Source organism: Mirounga leonina, unplaced genomic scaffold, assembly GCF_011800145.1.
Source record: "Mirounga leonina isolate KUSES-001 unplaced genomic scaffold, KU_Mleo_1.0 Mir_125, whole genome shotgun sequence".
Lineage (NCBI taxonomy): Eukaryota > Metazoa > Chordata > Mammalia > Carnivora > Phocidae > Mirounga > Mirounga leonina.
This window is the reverse complement of record NW_023270305.1, coordinates 42,145,968-42,158,450: the sequence shown is the minus strand read 5'-3', so window position 1 is coordinate 42,158,450 and position 12,483 is coordinate 42,145,968. Positions and strand designations below refer to the sequence as shown.

Here is a 12,483-nt window from a genome sequence, read left to right as displayed (position 1 = left end):
TTCCACTTAAACACACCTGTACCACTTGAACTTTTGTCATGAGCGTGTCATTCAGGTCCTGGGTAATAACTTCATTAGAGTATGAAGTCAAAATGATGCCATATATCCACTTTGAAGGGATGCTGTAAGATGCAAATGGAATGAGATAATGTGTATACAGCATATGCACAGACGACCCATGGATCTTCTAAAGTGACAAGGGGCCTCCACTGAGAGGGACACCCACAACTTACCTCAGTGACAAAGAGTGTGCGAGGATCGATGATATCCAAGAAGTGCCTGAAGCGACCGTAGAAGGATGTCTGGAGAAGGGGGTGGGAGAGGAGAGCAGATCAGCTGTTGCAGACCATCCTCCAGCCCCCGTGGAAAACACCCCACAGCTTACCCTTCTCATTGGGGTCCCACCGCCCCCAGGACTCCCCATGTGATGAATGCCAATGAGGCCTCGCTTCTCAGTCACCTGAGGGCAGCTTTCCAAGGTCTGAAGTCTTTTTAAAGTCAACTCATAAAGACCATTAAGATACTCGGTGACTGTCCCGGGTCCTCTTCAGGCTGCCTCCCACTTTCCTCCTTCTTCCCCCAGTTCCCTGAGACCCCGTCCAGCCTTCCACAGTGCCCCAGCACCAGTGAGCACACAGGCTAAGGAGAAGCCTGGGCCCAGCCCTCTCCCAGCCTTCCTTTGGCACCACAGTCTCCCTTGCCTTGCTTTGGACCTCTCAAGTATAGGGAGGGTCTGCCTCCGAGGTCCAGCTCAGGCTCCGCCCCCAGGGAAAGCTTCCACAGGCCAAGCTCAAGCATGACGGCACCCAGCTCACAGCCCTCAAGCCCTCCTTTACCCATAGCCCTGGAGCGGCTGTGAGGCTCAGGACAGGGGCCTGCTTGCCCTCGCCAGGGGCCCCAGAAAAGGAGGGCTTTGTGCAAAGCAGGCCACAGGCATTAGCCCACAATGAAGGGAAATGGAGCAACGAGCAACACTGCCACTGGGTCCTCTGCCCTAGGAAAAAGCCAAGCTCAAGGGGGTGAGAAGGTGCCAAGCTAGAGGACAAAGGGGAAGCTGCACATACTGGGGGTTCATGCCTCACTACACTCCGGGCTTTGCCCCAAGTCCTCCCTAGAGCCCCACAGCTCTCCCCACACCATCCTCTGCATGGTGAAGGAAGCGGAAGCCTCCACACTCCCTCCCCCTTGCTCATTAGGATGCCAGACCCTACAGCCACGGTCTGCTGCTTTCTCTTCCCAATGACGACCCTGCAATAGTTCCCTGAAAGCCCCCTGTGCATACCAGGCCCCATGCTGCCTCCACTCTCTGCTCACCGGGACACCCCCTGCATGGAGCACCCACCCTCTCCATCCCCTCCCTCCACCCCCTTGAGGTATTGCCATTCAGAGACCAGATCAAGCTTCGGCACTATTCCTTAACTAAAACAGTTGCTTCTCTAACCGCTTATAACTCAAAGGGCCTAAACCATTTCCCCACTTATACATAATGCTCACACTGCTGTCCTGGCAAAATTTCCCCTCTAAGTATTTAGTCTAAGGAAGCAACCAGAGACATTCAGAGGCGTGGTCAGATGTACATGCTGACGATGCTCACTGCTGCATTATTTACAAAGGTGGATGGTTCGGTAAATAGTGGTCCACTCATATGACTGAACACTATGCAGCCATCTAAAATCATGTTTTCAGACATTTATGACATGAAAAAATGCTTATGATTGTGTGAAATGCATACTTACAAGGTAATTCCAACTTAAAAAAAACAAGGAGATAGATGGACAGTAAGCGGATAGCGAAGACACATAATGACATCCAGACCCTGGTCTACTAGAACGAACTGGGGGTCCTTAGAGAAGTGGCTGATTCCAGGGCTGGGGAAGGGAAGGGACAAGACGAAACCGATGAGGGGCAGATGGACATGGTGTGCCTCTGGATGGGACACCCTGAGAAATTCAAATAGTATTCTGGAGGGACTGACGCTAATCATGAGTAGACATTGGCACACCCAAACTGAGGTGCATTCCATAAAATGACCAGCCTTGTTCATCGAAGATGTCAACGTCAGGACAAAAACTGCCCAGCCTCCTGAACTGTGAGAAATTCATTTCTGTTGTTTATAAGCCACCTAAGTCTATGGGATTTTTGTTACAGCGGCCCGAATGGACAAAGACAGAAATGTCAGAATGCCCTCGTTCTTATACACGAAAGTAGTCAAGGGATAAATGAATATAACCTACTCTCAAATGGCTGAGAAAAATAACATGTGTAAATACAGAGGGTGACAACACAATCTGGAAATGTGGGTACTTCTGGTTTCTTTACAGACTGAAGATGACCTTGGTGATATCATGTATATTTGCTATGTTTCTGGACTTTTTGATCACCTGTAGACAAAAAGAATAATAAAAGAAGTGCGACAAAAATGTTAACCGGTGGATCTAGGCAAAGGGTATATGAAAGTTCTCTTTATTCTTTTTTTAAGAAAGATTTTATTTATTCACTTGAGAGACAGATAGAGCACAAGCAGGGGCAGAGGGAGGAGGAAAAGCAGATTCCCTTCTGAGCAGGGAGCCCGACATGGGGCTTGATCCCAGGACCCCAAAATCACGACCTGAACCAAAGGCAGACACCTAACCATCTGAGCCACCTAGGCACCCCAAGTTCTCTTTATTCTTATTGCAACTTTTCTGTAAGATTGAAACTGTTTCAAAATAGAAAGTACAAAATTATTTTTTTTAAGTTAGATGAAAATATATTAAAATGTTAACAGAGATTGACTCTGGGGTAATAGGAATATGAGTGATTTTTATTTCTTTTTAAAATGAAAAAAAAGAACCAGCATTCTGTGTAATATATAAAAGTAATATTCTATTTTAAAAATATATACTTGGGGCGCCTGGGTGGCTCAGTCATTAAGCGTCTGCCTTCGGCTCAGGTCATGATCCCAGGGTCCTGGGATCGAGCCCCACATCAGGCTCCCTGCTCCGCGGGAAACCTGCTTCTCCCTCTCCCTCTGTTTGTGTTCCCTCTCTTGCTGTCGCTTTCTGTCAAATAAATAAATAAAATCTTTAAAAATAATAATAAAAATAAAAATAAAAATATATGCTTAATTTAAAATACTATCTAATATATTACTTGATTACAAGCTCCTGAAGGAGGTAGGCTGTTGGGTGTTCCTTCCATAGCCTCATCTTCCCTGGCTCCTAGTTTCCTGTCTCACACCTAGAAGGGGCCCCAGCAACATCCCTGCCACAAGAATGAATGAGCGGGCAGGTGAGCAGCCTATGGCCTGGAGGGGATGGAGCCCAGGCAGGGCTTCCAAGGGAGACTAGGACTTGAAAGGGACAACAGTGTGGCAGTTAGTGGCCCAAGGAGGGAAGAGGAGTGGCAGGGGCAGAGATGGGGGCCTGGAAGGAGAACAGCCAGAGTGAAGCAACCTCTTGAAGATGGTCCAGTGGAGACTTCTAGCCTCTGACTACCCTGTGGTCTGGCGCTGTCTCCATCCTGTCCTAGCCCTGTTGGCCCCCTTTGTCATTCTACACCACGGCCACTGAGAGAGAGGGCCTTGGTAAAACACTTTGCTCCATAGATATCCTCACCCACTTCTGAGCTGGGCTCAGGGAACACCACAGTGAACAAGCGTTCTAGAAGCCAAGTCCATCAAGAAAGACAAGTAAACAAGTAACTACAAAATACTGTGATCAGAGCTTAAATGAAGCATCATAAAGTGCAGTGAGGACACAGATGATTTCTTCCTAGTGAGTCAAGGAAGCTTCCCAGAGGCGCTGGGATGGGTGGATGGATGAGTTTACCAAGCAGAGAAGGGTATCCACAAGGACTCTGATGCATGAAGGCTGGACTCAGAAACTGCACCACTGTCAGCCAAAAGGAGGGACTGAAGTGTGATAAAAGACATTTTAGAAAAAGAGGGCAAGGCTAAGAACAGACAGGTCTGCCTGGAATGCTCTGATAATTTTTTTTTTTTTTTTAAGATTTATTTATTTGACAGAGAGACACACAGCGAGAGCGGGAACACAAGCAGGGGGAGTGGAAGAGGGAGAAGCAGGCTTCCCACGGAGCAGGGAGCCTGATGCGGGACTCGATCCCAGGACCCTGGGACCATGACCTGAGCCGAAGGCAGACACTTAACCGACTGAGCCACCCAGGCGCCCTGCTCTGATAATTTTTAAAAAAATACTTACTGTAGTGCCCTGGGGAGCTAGTTGTATTACTGTATTCATGCAATCTATATGCATTAAATACCTACCATGTGCAAATAGCTGAGAAGCGCAAGGGAAACAAAATAAAGATCCATCCCCAGCCCTACACAATCTTATCACCTAGTAGAAAATTTCAAAAATTAAAAAGAGAGCAACTGCACCAGAATTCTGCGGTTTTATTCATTCATTCACCAAATAGCCACCGTGGACCTACTGTGTGCCTAGCACTGCGCTGAGTCCTGGGGTAGAGCAAGGGGCTGCCTGACTGGGGAATGAGGAAGAAGAGAATGTGGATAATGCCTTGATTTCTAGTTAGATACTAAGGCCTATTAATCAGGACAGGGAAAACAAGAAGTACATGAGTTAGTGGCAGGGAAGACAAAAGTTCTGGATTGGTCATGTGAGTTTGAAATACTTAAAGGGCCTTCCAGATGTAACATTTCAATAAGCACTGCAAACAGAGACCTGAGATTCAAGAAAGGGGTTCTGAGTTATAAATGCTAAGCATAGATGATAGTGTACTAATCCAATCAGCCTAAGACCCCCCGGGGACAAAGTCACGTCTACTGATCACTGCAGTGAGGGAGGCCACACAACAGAGGAACTGTGGGGCACATCACCAAACAAAGGGAAAATTCAACTTAGTATAGAATTCTGGGCAAACTTCGGCTCAGGTCATGATCCCGGGGTCCTGGGATCGAGCCCCGCATCGGGCTCCCTGCTCAGCGGGGAGCCTGCTTCTCCCTCTCCCACTCCCCCTGCTTGTGTTCCCTCTCTCGCTGTGTCTCTCTCTGTCAAATAAATAAATAAAATATTTTTTAAAAATATTCTGGGCAAAGTTGGAGGAAAATTTAAATGACGTGATGCTTTAATAGGCTCAAAGCAAAGCAAAGCAAAGCTATGAGGGAAAGGGGTCCATCTAGGTCTGGGCTGAGAAATAGCCACAGGTCTTGTTTCCTTAGAGACTATAAGATTAAGATCAGTGTGGAAGGTTGTGTCCAGAAACTGCTTATATGAAGCACTGCACTTGGGTTAATCTCTGAGTCAAAGTGACTTTAGACCCACCTCTCAAGAGGAGGATGTTTCATTCCTACTGATATTATTTTAAACAGCAAAGTTTCTGGCAGCCTAGGTCTTGGAGAATGTGACTTCTCAGTGCGTACAGAGGAGTGGTCACTCAAAGAATCACTGGGACACTTCACAGCTGCAGGGGGTCCTTGGGAGGACCACTGATTCTTTGTAGGGAGGGGGCTTCTCTGTCATTCCAGACTGAAAAATGGCAAAGAAGGGTTTCACTTTCTCAGTCTGGGTTAATTTTTATTTTCTCAAAAGTTTTAAGTATATGGCCTTTTTCCCCCCTGCTCCAAAATTCAGCCCCCATCTTTACCCATCAATCAGTGGGTGTTTTTCCTTCCCTTTTTCTTTACTGGAAGAATGAGTCAGCCAAGTGATTCCTTCCCTTTCCCTTCACAAGAAAGGTGAGTCAGGGGCGCCTGGGTGGCTCAGTCGGTTAAGCGACTGCCTTCGGCTCAGATCACGATCCTGGAGTCCCGGGATCGAGTCCCGCATCGGGCTCCCTGCTCAGCGGGGAGTCTGCTTCTCCCTCTGACCCTCCCCCCCTCTCATGTGCTCTCTCTCTCTCTCAAATAAATAAATAAAATCTTTAAAAAAAAAAAAAAAAAAAGGTGAGTCAGCTCATTCTCAGCAGGACCTGCAGCACAAATAGTAGTCCCACCTCAACAGCCCCTGGGGAGAGCAGGTCTTGGGAGCAGCTGCCGAGCGAGGGCCAAAGCCTGAAAGAAACTGTCAGCCCTCCGATATATATATACCTGTACCAGACCTCTAAGTCACAGCTCTTCCAGATCAAGAATAAAATATGCCCTGAACCTATAGCCCAAAGGCAGAAAGGCTGGGCCAGCTCAGTAGTCCTCAGCCAGGCTGCACAAGGAAACACCCGGGCGTTCCCAAACGAGGTCTTCTTCCACCCAGGGATTCAAATTCTATTGGCTGGGGTGGGCTCCAGGCAACAGTGTCCATGTAAAACCCTGCCTGAATGATACTAATGTGCAGCAGGGGTTGAGAGCCACTGGACTAGAAGGTGTTGACCTTGTCCACAGCACAAATTAGCTCCAGGACCAGCTTGGGAAACAGTCACTCTCCAGCCTATAGAATGTAAATGATTAAAACATAACACATAATGCAGGGCATATTCATTCTGGAACTTGAGTTCAGGCAAACTATATAAGAAACCTCCCTACTGCAGCCTCCCAACTCTGAGCCCACACACAGCTCTCACCCTGGGAGTGAAGAGTGCACTTTCCTGTTCCAGCCAGCTCCCCCTCCCCCAAGGGAGCCCCGTGCAACCCACCTGCTCTCCTGCCTCAGTTGGTTTCCAAACTTCCCATGCACACCCACACCCCCAGTTAGCCTCGCAGCTAAGTAAGTGACTCTCCCGAAGGAGCAAGGAAGTTTAAAAACAAAAACAAAACAAAACAAAAAAATAACTTATTTCTGGGTAGACTGAAACACAAATGGGAAGAAGCACATGTGTTTGCTCCCTGTCCTAGGATCCAACTTGCCAAAAATGGTCTGGGCCCAAAGCTAGTTCAGGAGAGCAAATGAGCAGACAAGGAGGAAAAGGAGTACAGTCAGGTCACAGAGCTTCCCCAGGAGCTGTCCTATTGTCTTCCTCCCCTTCACTAGACAATATGGGGCAGTTGTTAAAAGCATGTGCTTAGGGGCACCTGGCTGGCGCAGTAGGTTAATCATCCGACTCTTGGTTTCAGCTCAGGTCACGATCTCAGGATTGTGAGTGCGGAGTCTGCTTAAGATTCTCTCTTTCTCTCCCTCTGACCTTCCCTGTTCCTCCCTCCTTCTCTCTGTCTCTCCCTCAAATAAATAAATAAATCTTTAAAAAAAAAGTATGGACTTAAAGTTTATAGGAACCACAGGGGACAGAAGAACATGTTAAATAATACCACAAAATTGCCATTAGCCATATTCAGAATGAGGAAAACTTTACAAGACAAACAACACAGCTTCTTCAACAAATAAAGGGAAAAAAAGAGAGTAGGAGGACCAATAGATTAGAAGAGACTTATCAGGCAAATATAATGTGTGGGACTTCTGGGTTCCTGATTCAAACAAACCAATTTTTTTAAAAATGATGTGATGGGGCACCTGGGTGGCTCAGATGGTTAAGTGTCTGCCTTTGGCTCAGGTCATGATCTCCAGGTCCTGGGATCGAGCCCTATGTCCAGCTCCCAGCTCATCAGGGAGTCTGATTCTCCCTCTCTCTTTCTCAAATGAATAAATAAAATCTTAAAAAAAAATGATATGACAATCATGGAAATGTGAATAATGCAATGGACTGGATGTTTGTGTCCCCCCCAAAGTCATATGTTGACTCTTAACCTCCAGTGTGAGGTTAAGTGATGGTATTCGGTGGTGGGGCCTTTGGAAGGTACCTTCATGAATGGGATTAGTGCCCTTATAAAAGAGAGCCCAGAAAGATCTTTCCACTCTTCTGCCATGTGATGTGAGCTAGAAGGTGCAGTCTATGAACCAGAAAGCTGGCTTTCATCACAGTTTGCCAGCACCTTGATCTTGAACTTCCAGAACCATGAAAAGTAAATTTCTGTTATTCGTATGCTACCCCACCTATGGTGTTCTGTTACAGCAGCCCAAATAGACTAAGACAAATTGTGACTGGTTTGATGATATTAAGAAATAATTATTTTAGGTGTGTTAAAGGTACTGTGGTTATGTTAAAACAAATCAAAAAACCTTCTGATACCATGTGAGAAAGAAGGCACTTCACCTCTGTGATATTCTTCCCCCAAAATGCATAACCCCAATCTAACCAAGAGAGACACTAGACAAACCCAAATTGAGAGATAGCCTACAAAATACCTGACTAGTACCCCTCAAAACAGTCAAGGTCATCAAAAACAAGGAAAGTCTGAGAAGCTGTCACAGATCAGAGGAGGCTAAGGAGATACAACAACTAAATATAATGTGGGATCATGGATGGGATCCTGGAACAGAAAAAGAACATTAGTATAAAAAATAGTGAAATCTAATAAAGTCCGGATGTATAGTTAATAATAATGTTCCAACGTTGGTTTCTTAGTTTTGACAACTGTACCAGGGTCATATGAAATGATACTATTCAGGGAAACAGGGTGAGGGTTATTTAGGAATTCTGTTATCTTTTTGTCTTCTGTAAGTCTAAAATTATTCTGAAGTAAAAAAATTTATTTTTAAAAAGTCCTTATTTTCTAGAGATACCTACTAGCAGGTACAACAAAATGATGGGCTGTCTGGGCATTGCTTTAAAATAATTATTTGGTTGGAGGGCACCTGGGTGGCTCAGTCAGTTAAGCATCTGCTTTGGGCTCGGGTTATGATCTCAGGTTCCTGGGATGGAGACCTGCATGGGGAGACCTGCTCAGGGCTCCCTGCTCGGGGGGAATCTGCTTCTCCCTCTCCCTCCCCCCCCCCCCCCCCCCCCCCGCTTATGCTCTCTCTCTCTCTCTCAAATAAATAAAATCTTAAAAAAATAAATAAAATAATTCATTGGTTGGGATTGGAGGAATATAGATGAAATGAAGCTGGTCTCACAGTGGCAAATGTTGATGCTCAGCTGGATCTTTCTTTGACAACTGTCTCCACTTCTGAATGTCTGAAAACCTTAATAAAACAAACAAGAACCCTGGAGCCAGACTGCCTAGGAAGTGAGTTAATCTGTCTGTGTGCTACAGGTTCCTTATCTATCATATATGGGATAATTGTATCTGCTTCACAGAGTTGTTGTGAAAATTCAGTAAGTCAATATGCCAAAGGCTGGAACAATGCTTGGCTATTATCATCATCGTAGGGGAAGAAAGATGGTCACAGACCAAAGCCCAGCAAGGCAAGTCATCTTTCTCCACCCTCTGACACTGCTCAATGTCCTTTCTCCCCCAGCCTTCCTGCACAGAGATCCATGAAGGATGGAAGGAAGAAGGGCTCTAGGTCAACACTGCGGAGTAAGGAAAGACCTCTGCACCCAGTCTTGCAGAAAGCGATGAGATTAGTTGGGGACTGAGGGTGGTGTCCCTGGCGTGGGCTCTGGGAATTGGACCCTGGATTATGAGATACTCAGGGTTCAAGTGGCTGAAAGCAGCTAGCATGGTGGAAAGGAGGGTTGGGGGAGGGGGTCTGATTTCAGGAAGTAGAGGTCAGCAGGGGTGGGCTATGCGGGCCTTTGGGGCCCCTCCAAAAGTGAGGTCCTTCTCTCAGAAGCAGGGTAAGCCACTGGAGAGTGTTCAAGTGTGTGGCGGGGGTGGGGAGAGGAGGGAGTCACCTGATCAGACCTGCATTGTTGAGACTCCCAAGTGGAAGAAGGAAGCATTGGAAGGGGGCCAGAGTGGAAGCAGGGAGACCTGTTAGGCTTCCACAGTGGCTCGGGACATAGATCATGGGGGCTTGGTCTAGGATTCCAGCAGGGGAGACCAGTGGATATGAGAGCTGTTGTGTGCGATGAGAACACTGGGCCTCTGGTTGTATTTGGAGGGTGAGGGAGAGAAAGGGAAGTCTGCAGGGGACTTGCAGGTTTCTTGGGAGTCAACTGGGTGGCAGCTGGGCTGCCTGCACAGCAGGGAGTGGTGTGGGAGGAGTAGGAGGTGGGGGCAGGGAGCGGAGAGAAGTTCCTTAACAGGGACAATCACCTCCACTGTGCTTTATGCAAGTCACTATGCCGGAGGAAGGAAGCTTCCAAAGCAAACAAACACTTTCACCGCCCTCAAGAGCGGTGCCAAAAAGAATACCAGCAATGGCTGAGTGGAGTAATCTCAAATGTGCATTTATGGCTCCGGCAGTGATCACAGCAAAGGCCTCAGTCATTAAAGCCACTGGGAAGTCCTCAGTAAATGTGTTGTGTGACTGAATGTCCCAGCACAGGTACCAGAAAAAAAGACAACCCACAAACCTTTATTCAGCACATTACCATGTGTCTAGCCCCACCTCGGGGTAAGATGGAGACAAGGAAGGGCAAGATCAGCCCCTTCTCTCAAAAGATGCACACAAGGGTTGAGGAGAACAAGTAATGACACATAAGCGTTAGAGGAATATAGGACAGATGGTCACTAAAGGCTGACCTAAAAGGATCCCCCTTGGGGTGGCCAAAGAGGGGCTTAGGAGAGAATCCGTGACCTGGTCTAACCCGGGTAATATCAAACGGGAAGAAGGGAGTTGGAGCGGGGGCGCTGCCTGATCCTTGAAGAGTAAGTTGAATGTGTGTGGAGGGCTGGGAAAGGGGGCCAGCCAATGAAGGGTCACTCGAGTCCAGGGAGAGGCACCCCTAACAGTCTCACCCCAGGTGGCACCCTCCACTGGCAGGAAGACGCCAGTCTTGCCTCGGACATCTACATGCTGAGATGGTTTATTTTTTTAAAGGAATTAAAAGTCCTGTTTTAGAACAGTGAGGACATTCTCTCAGAAGCCGCAGGGGGGCAGTTCCTTAATTATCAGCGAAGCTCGGTGCACCACTTTCCTGGAATCAGTCCCTCTCCCACACAAGCACCACCACCAAGAAAACAAAAACACAAAACACAAAAAAACCACCGCACCGACCTTTGTACAATTTCCTTTCTTCCTGCAAACTTCTTTGTGTCCGCCTCCGCTGCCCCCCACCCAAGGCAAGCCCGGTTCGCTTCAGCTGAGCCTCTCGGCCCTTTTCCTAATCAAGTCCACTTCCTCGGCGCTGGAGGCAGTGGACGACGGAGGGTACGAGGCGGCCGGAAGCCTGGGAACGGCCCCTCCAAGCCTTCAGCTCCCGCCGCACGTCCGGGCTGTGGGTTCGATCCCCGTCTCCCCGGCCGAGGGCGAGTTAGCGACGCCCTGTCGGGGGTCCCCGAGTAAAAAGGCCACTGTCACCGTGCTCCGAAGAGACCGACCGGGTCGGACAGAGCCGAGCGCTCGGTCGCGCCCAGGCCCGGGTGCCAGAGACCCGTCTCGGAGGTCGCCCCGGGGGAGGGGGCTGAGGCGGGCTCCCGGGGACGCGGACTCTCCCTACAGCCCGCGGCCCCAGGGGATGACACAGCGTTTCCTCCGCACCCCGGCTCTCCCCGCATGTCCTCTTTCCATCCCCAGCAGGGCACCAGCCGGCCGACTCGCTGCGTCAGCGAATCCCCCGCTGGAAGGGACAGGGGTCGCCGGGCTGCGAGAACCCCTCGGCTCGTGGCCCTAAACCATCGCGCACTGCGGACCCGGCTTGGGGGTCGAGGGCTGGGAGCATGACCGCGGTGTGCGGACGCTGCCCGGAAGCCCCGCCAGCAGCTCGCAAGGACTGTCAGTCCCCACCCAGGGAAAGTTAGAAGGCACCTCCGCCACGCCAACTTGTCATCCAGAGCCGAAGTCGAACTTTCCGCCGGGAGTGGCTGGCTGCACAGCCCAAAGCGACCCTGCAGAAGCCGCTCGGACCCGGGCACCCCAGATCCCCGGCCGCGACCGGCCGTGACCAATCACCAAGCGCCTCAGGCGGGAAAAGCTGGAGGGCGCGGGCAGCCGAGGAGTGACGGCACCGGCGGCCAATAGGGAGCCACGGTGGGAGTCCACGCCCATCCTGCTCACCTATGGGAGAGGGTTGGCTGGGGCCGAGGTACCCGAGGCAATAGCTGCAAGGCTCCCCGGGGGCCGCGGGTCGGAGACCCTAGGACTAAAGGGGATTTTGGAGAAGAGTTTGCTCGCCCTCCTTGTGCTACCCGCCGACCCTCAGACCACAGCCCGGTCCTCACCTGCTGGAAGCGGGGTTTGCCCAGCTGGAAAGGAGGTGCATCGGTCGAGGTGTTAGCGGCACTAGCCGCCGCCGCCGATGCTGTAGTCGCTGTATCCGCCATGGCCACTGACGCCTGCAATCTCCGGCCCTTTTAAAATGTCCCTCCTCGGCCCCCGCCACAGCTGCTTCTCCCGATTGGCCATAAGCAACCGCAGCGAGCCCGAGGCGCAAGGGGTTGTGGGGAGCGTAGTTTTTCTCGTCACGGCGCTTGACAAGCCTGGACTGCGGAGAGTTGCACCGACTTAGACCCGGTCTCGGTTCCTGCCGCCAGCTCTGCAAGGCTCGGCAGTATGGGAAGAGTGTGCGTGTACGACTCTAAGGTCCCAACAGTGGGCCACCGGGCTACCCCTCGCCGGTTACCCTGTAAGTTTGAGTTGCTGCGGAGGGCATCGCTGCTGAGGCTCTAGCCCAGAAGAGCCCTACTCACGCGGGCCTGACCCGGGGACT

General features: G+C 49.7%; 1 protein-coding gene across 5 annotated transcripts in view; it reads right to left on the bottom strand.

Moving 5' to 3' along the window:
- SFXN5 (sideroflexin 5) overlaps positions 1-12,120 on the bottom strand; it is a 113,054-nt gene extending 100,934 nt beyond the window's left edge. For 2 of the 5 annotated variants that reach the window (XM_035001305.1, XM_035001307.1), the window contains exons 1-3: positions 11,996-12,117; positions 234-302; positions 17-122 (exon numbers count right to left, since the gene is read on the bottom strand). In XM_035001305.1, the coding sequence (XP_034857196.1) occupies positions 17-122; positions 234-302; positions 11,996-12,036 (216 nt within the window). In that variant the 5' untranslated portion in view covers positions 12,037-12,117. Of the gene's footprint in view, positions 1-16; positions 123-233; positions 303-10,832; positions 11,827-11,995 lie in introns of those variants that run through there. The other 3 variants (XM_035001306.1, XM_035001308.1, XM_035001309.1) reach the window with 2 other exon arrangements.
- Positions 12,121-12,483: the final 363 nt, after the last annotated feature.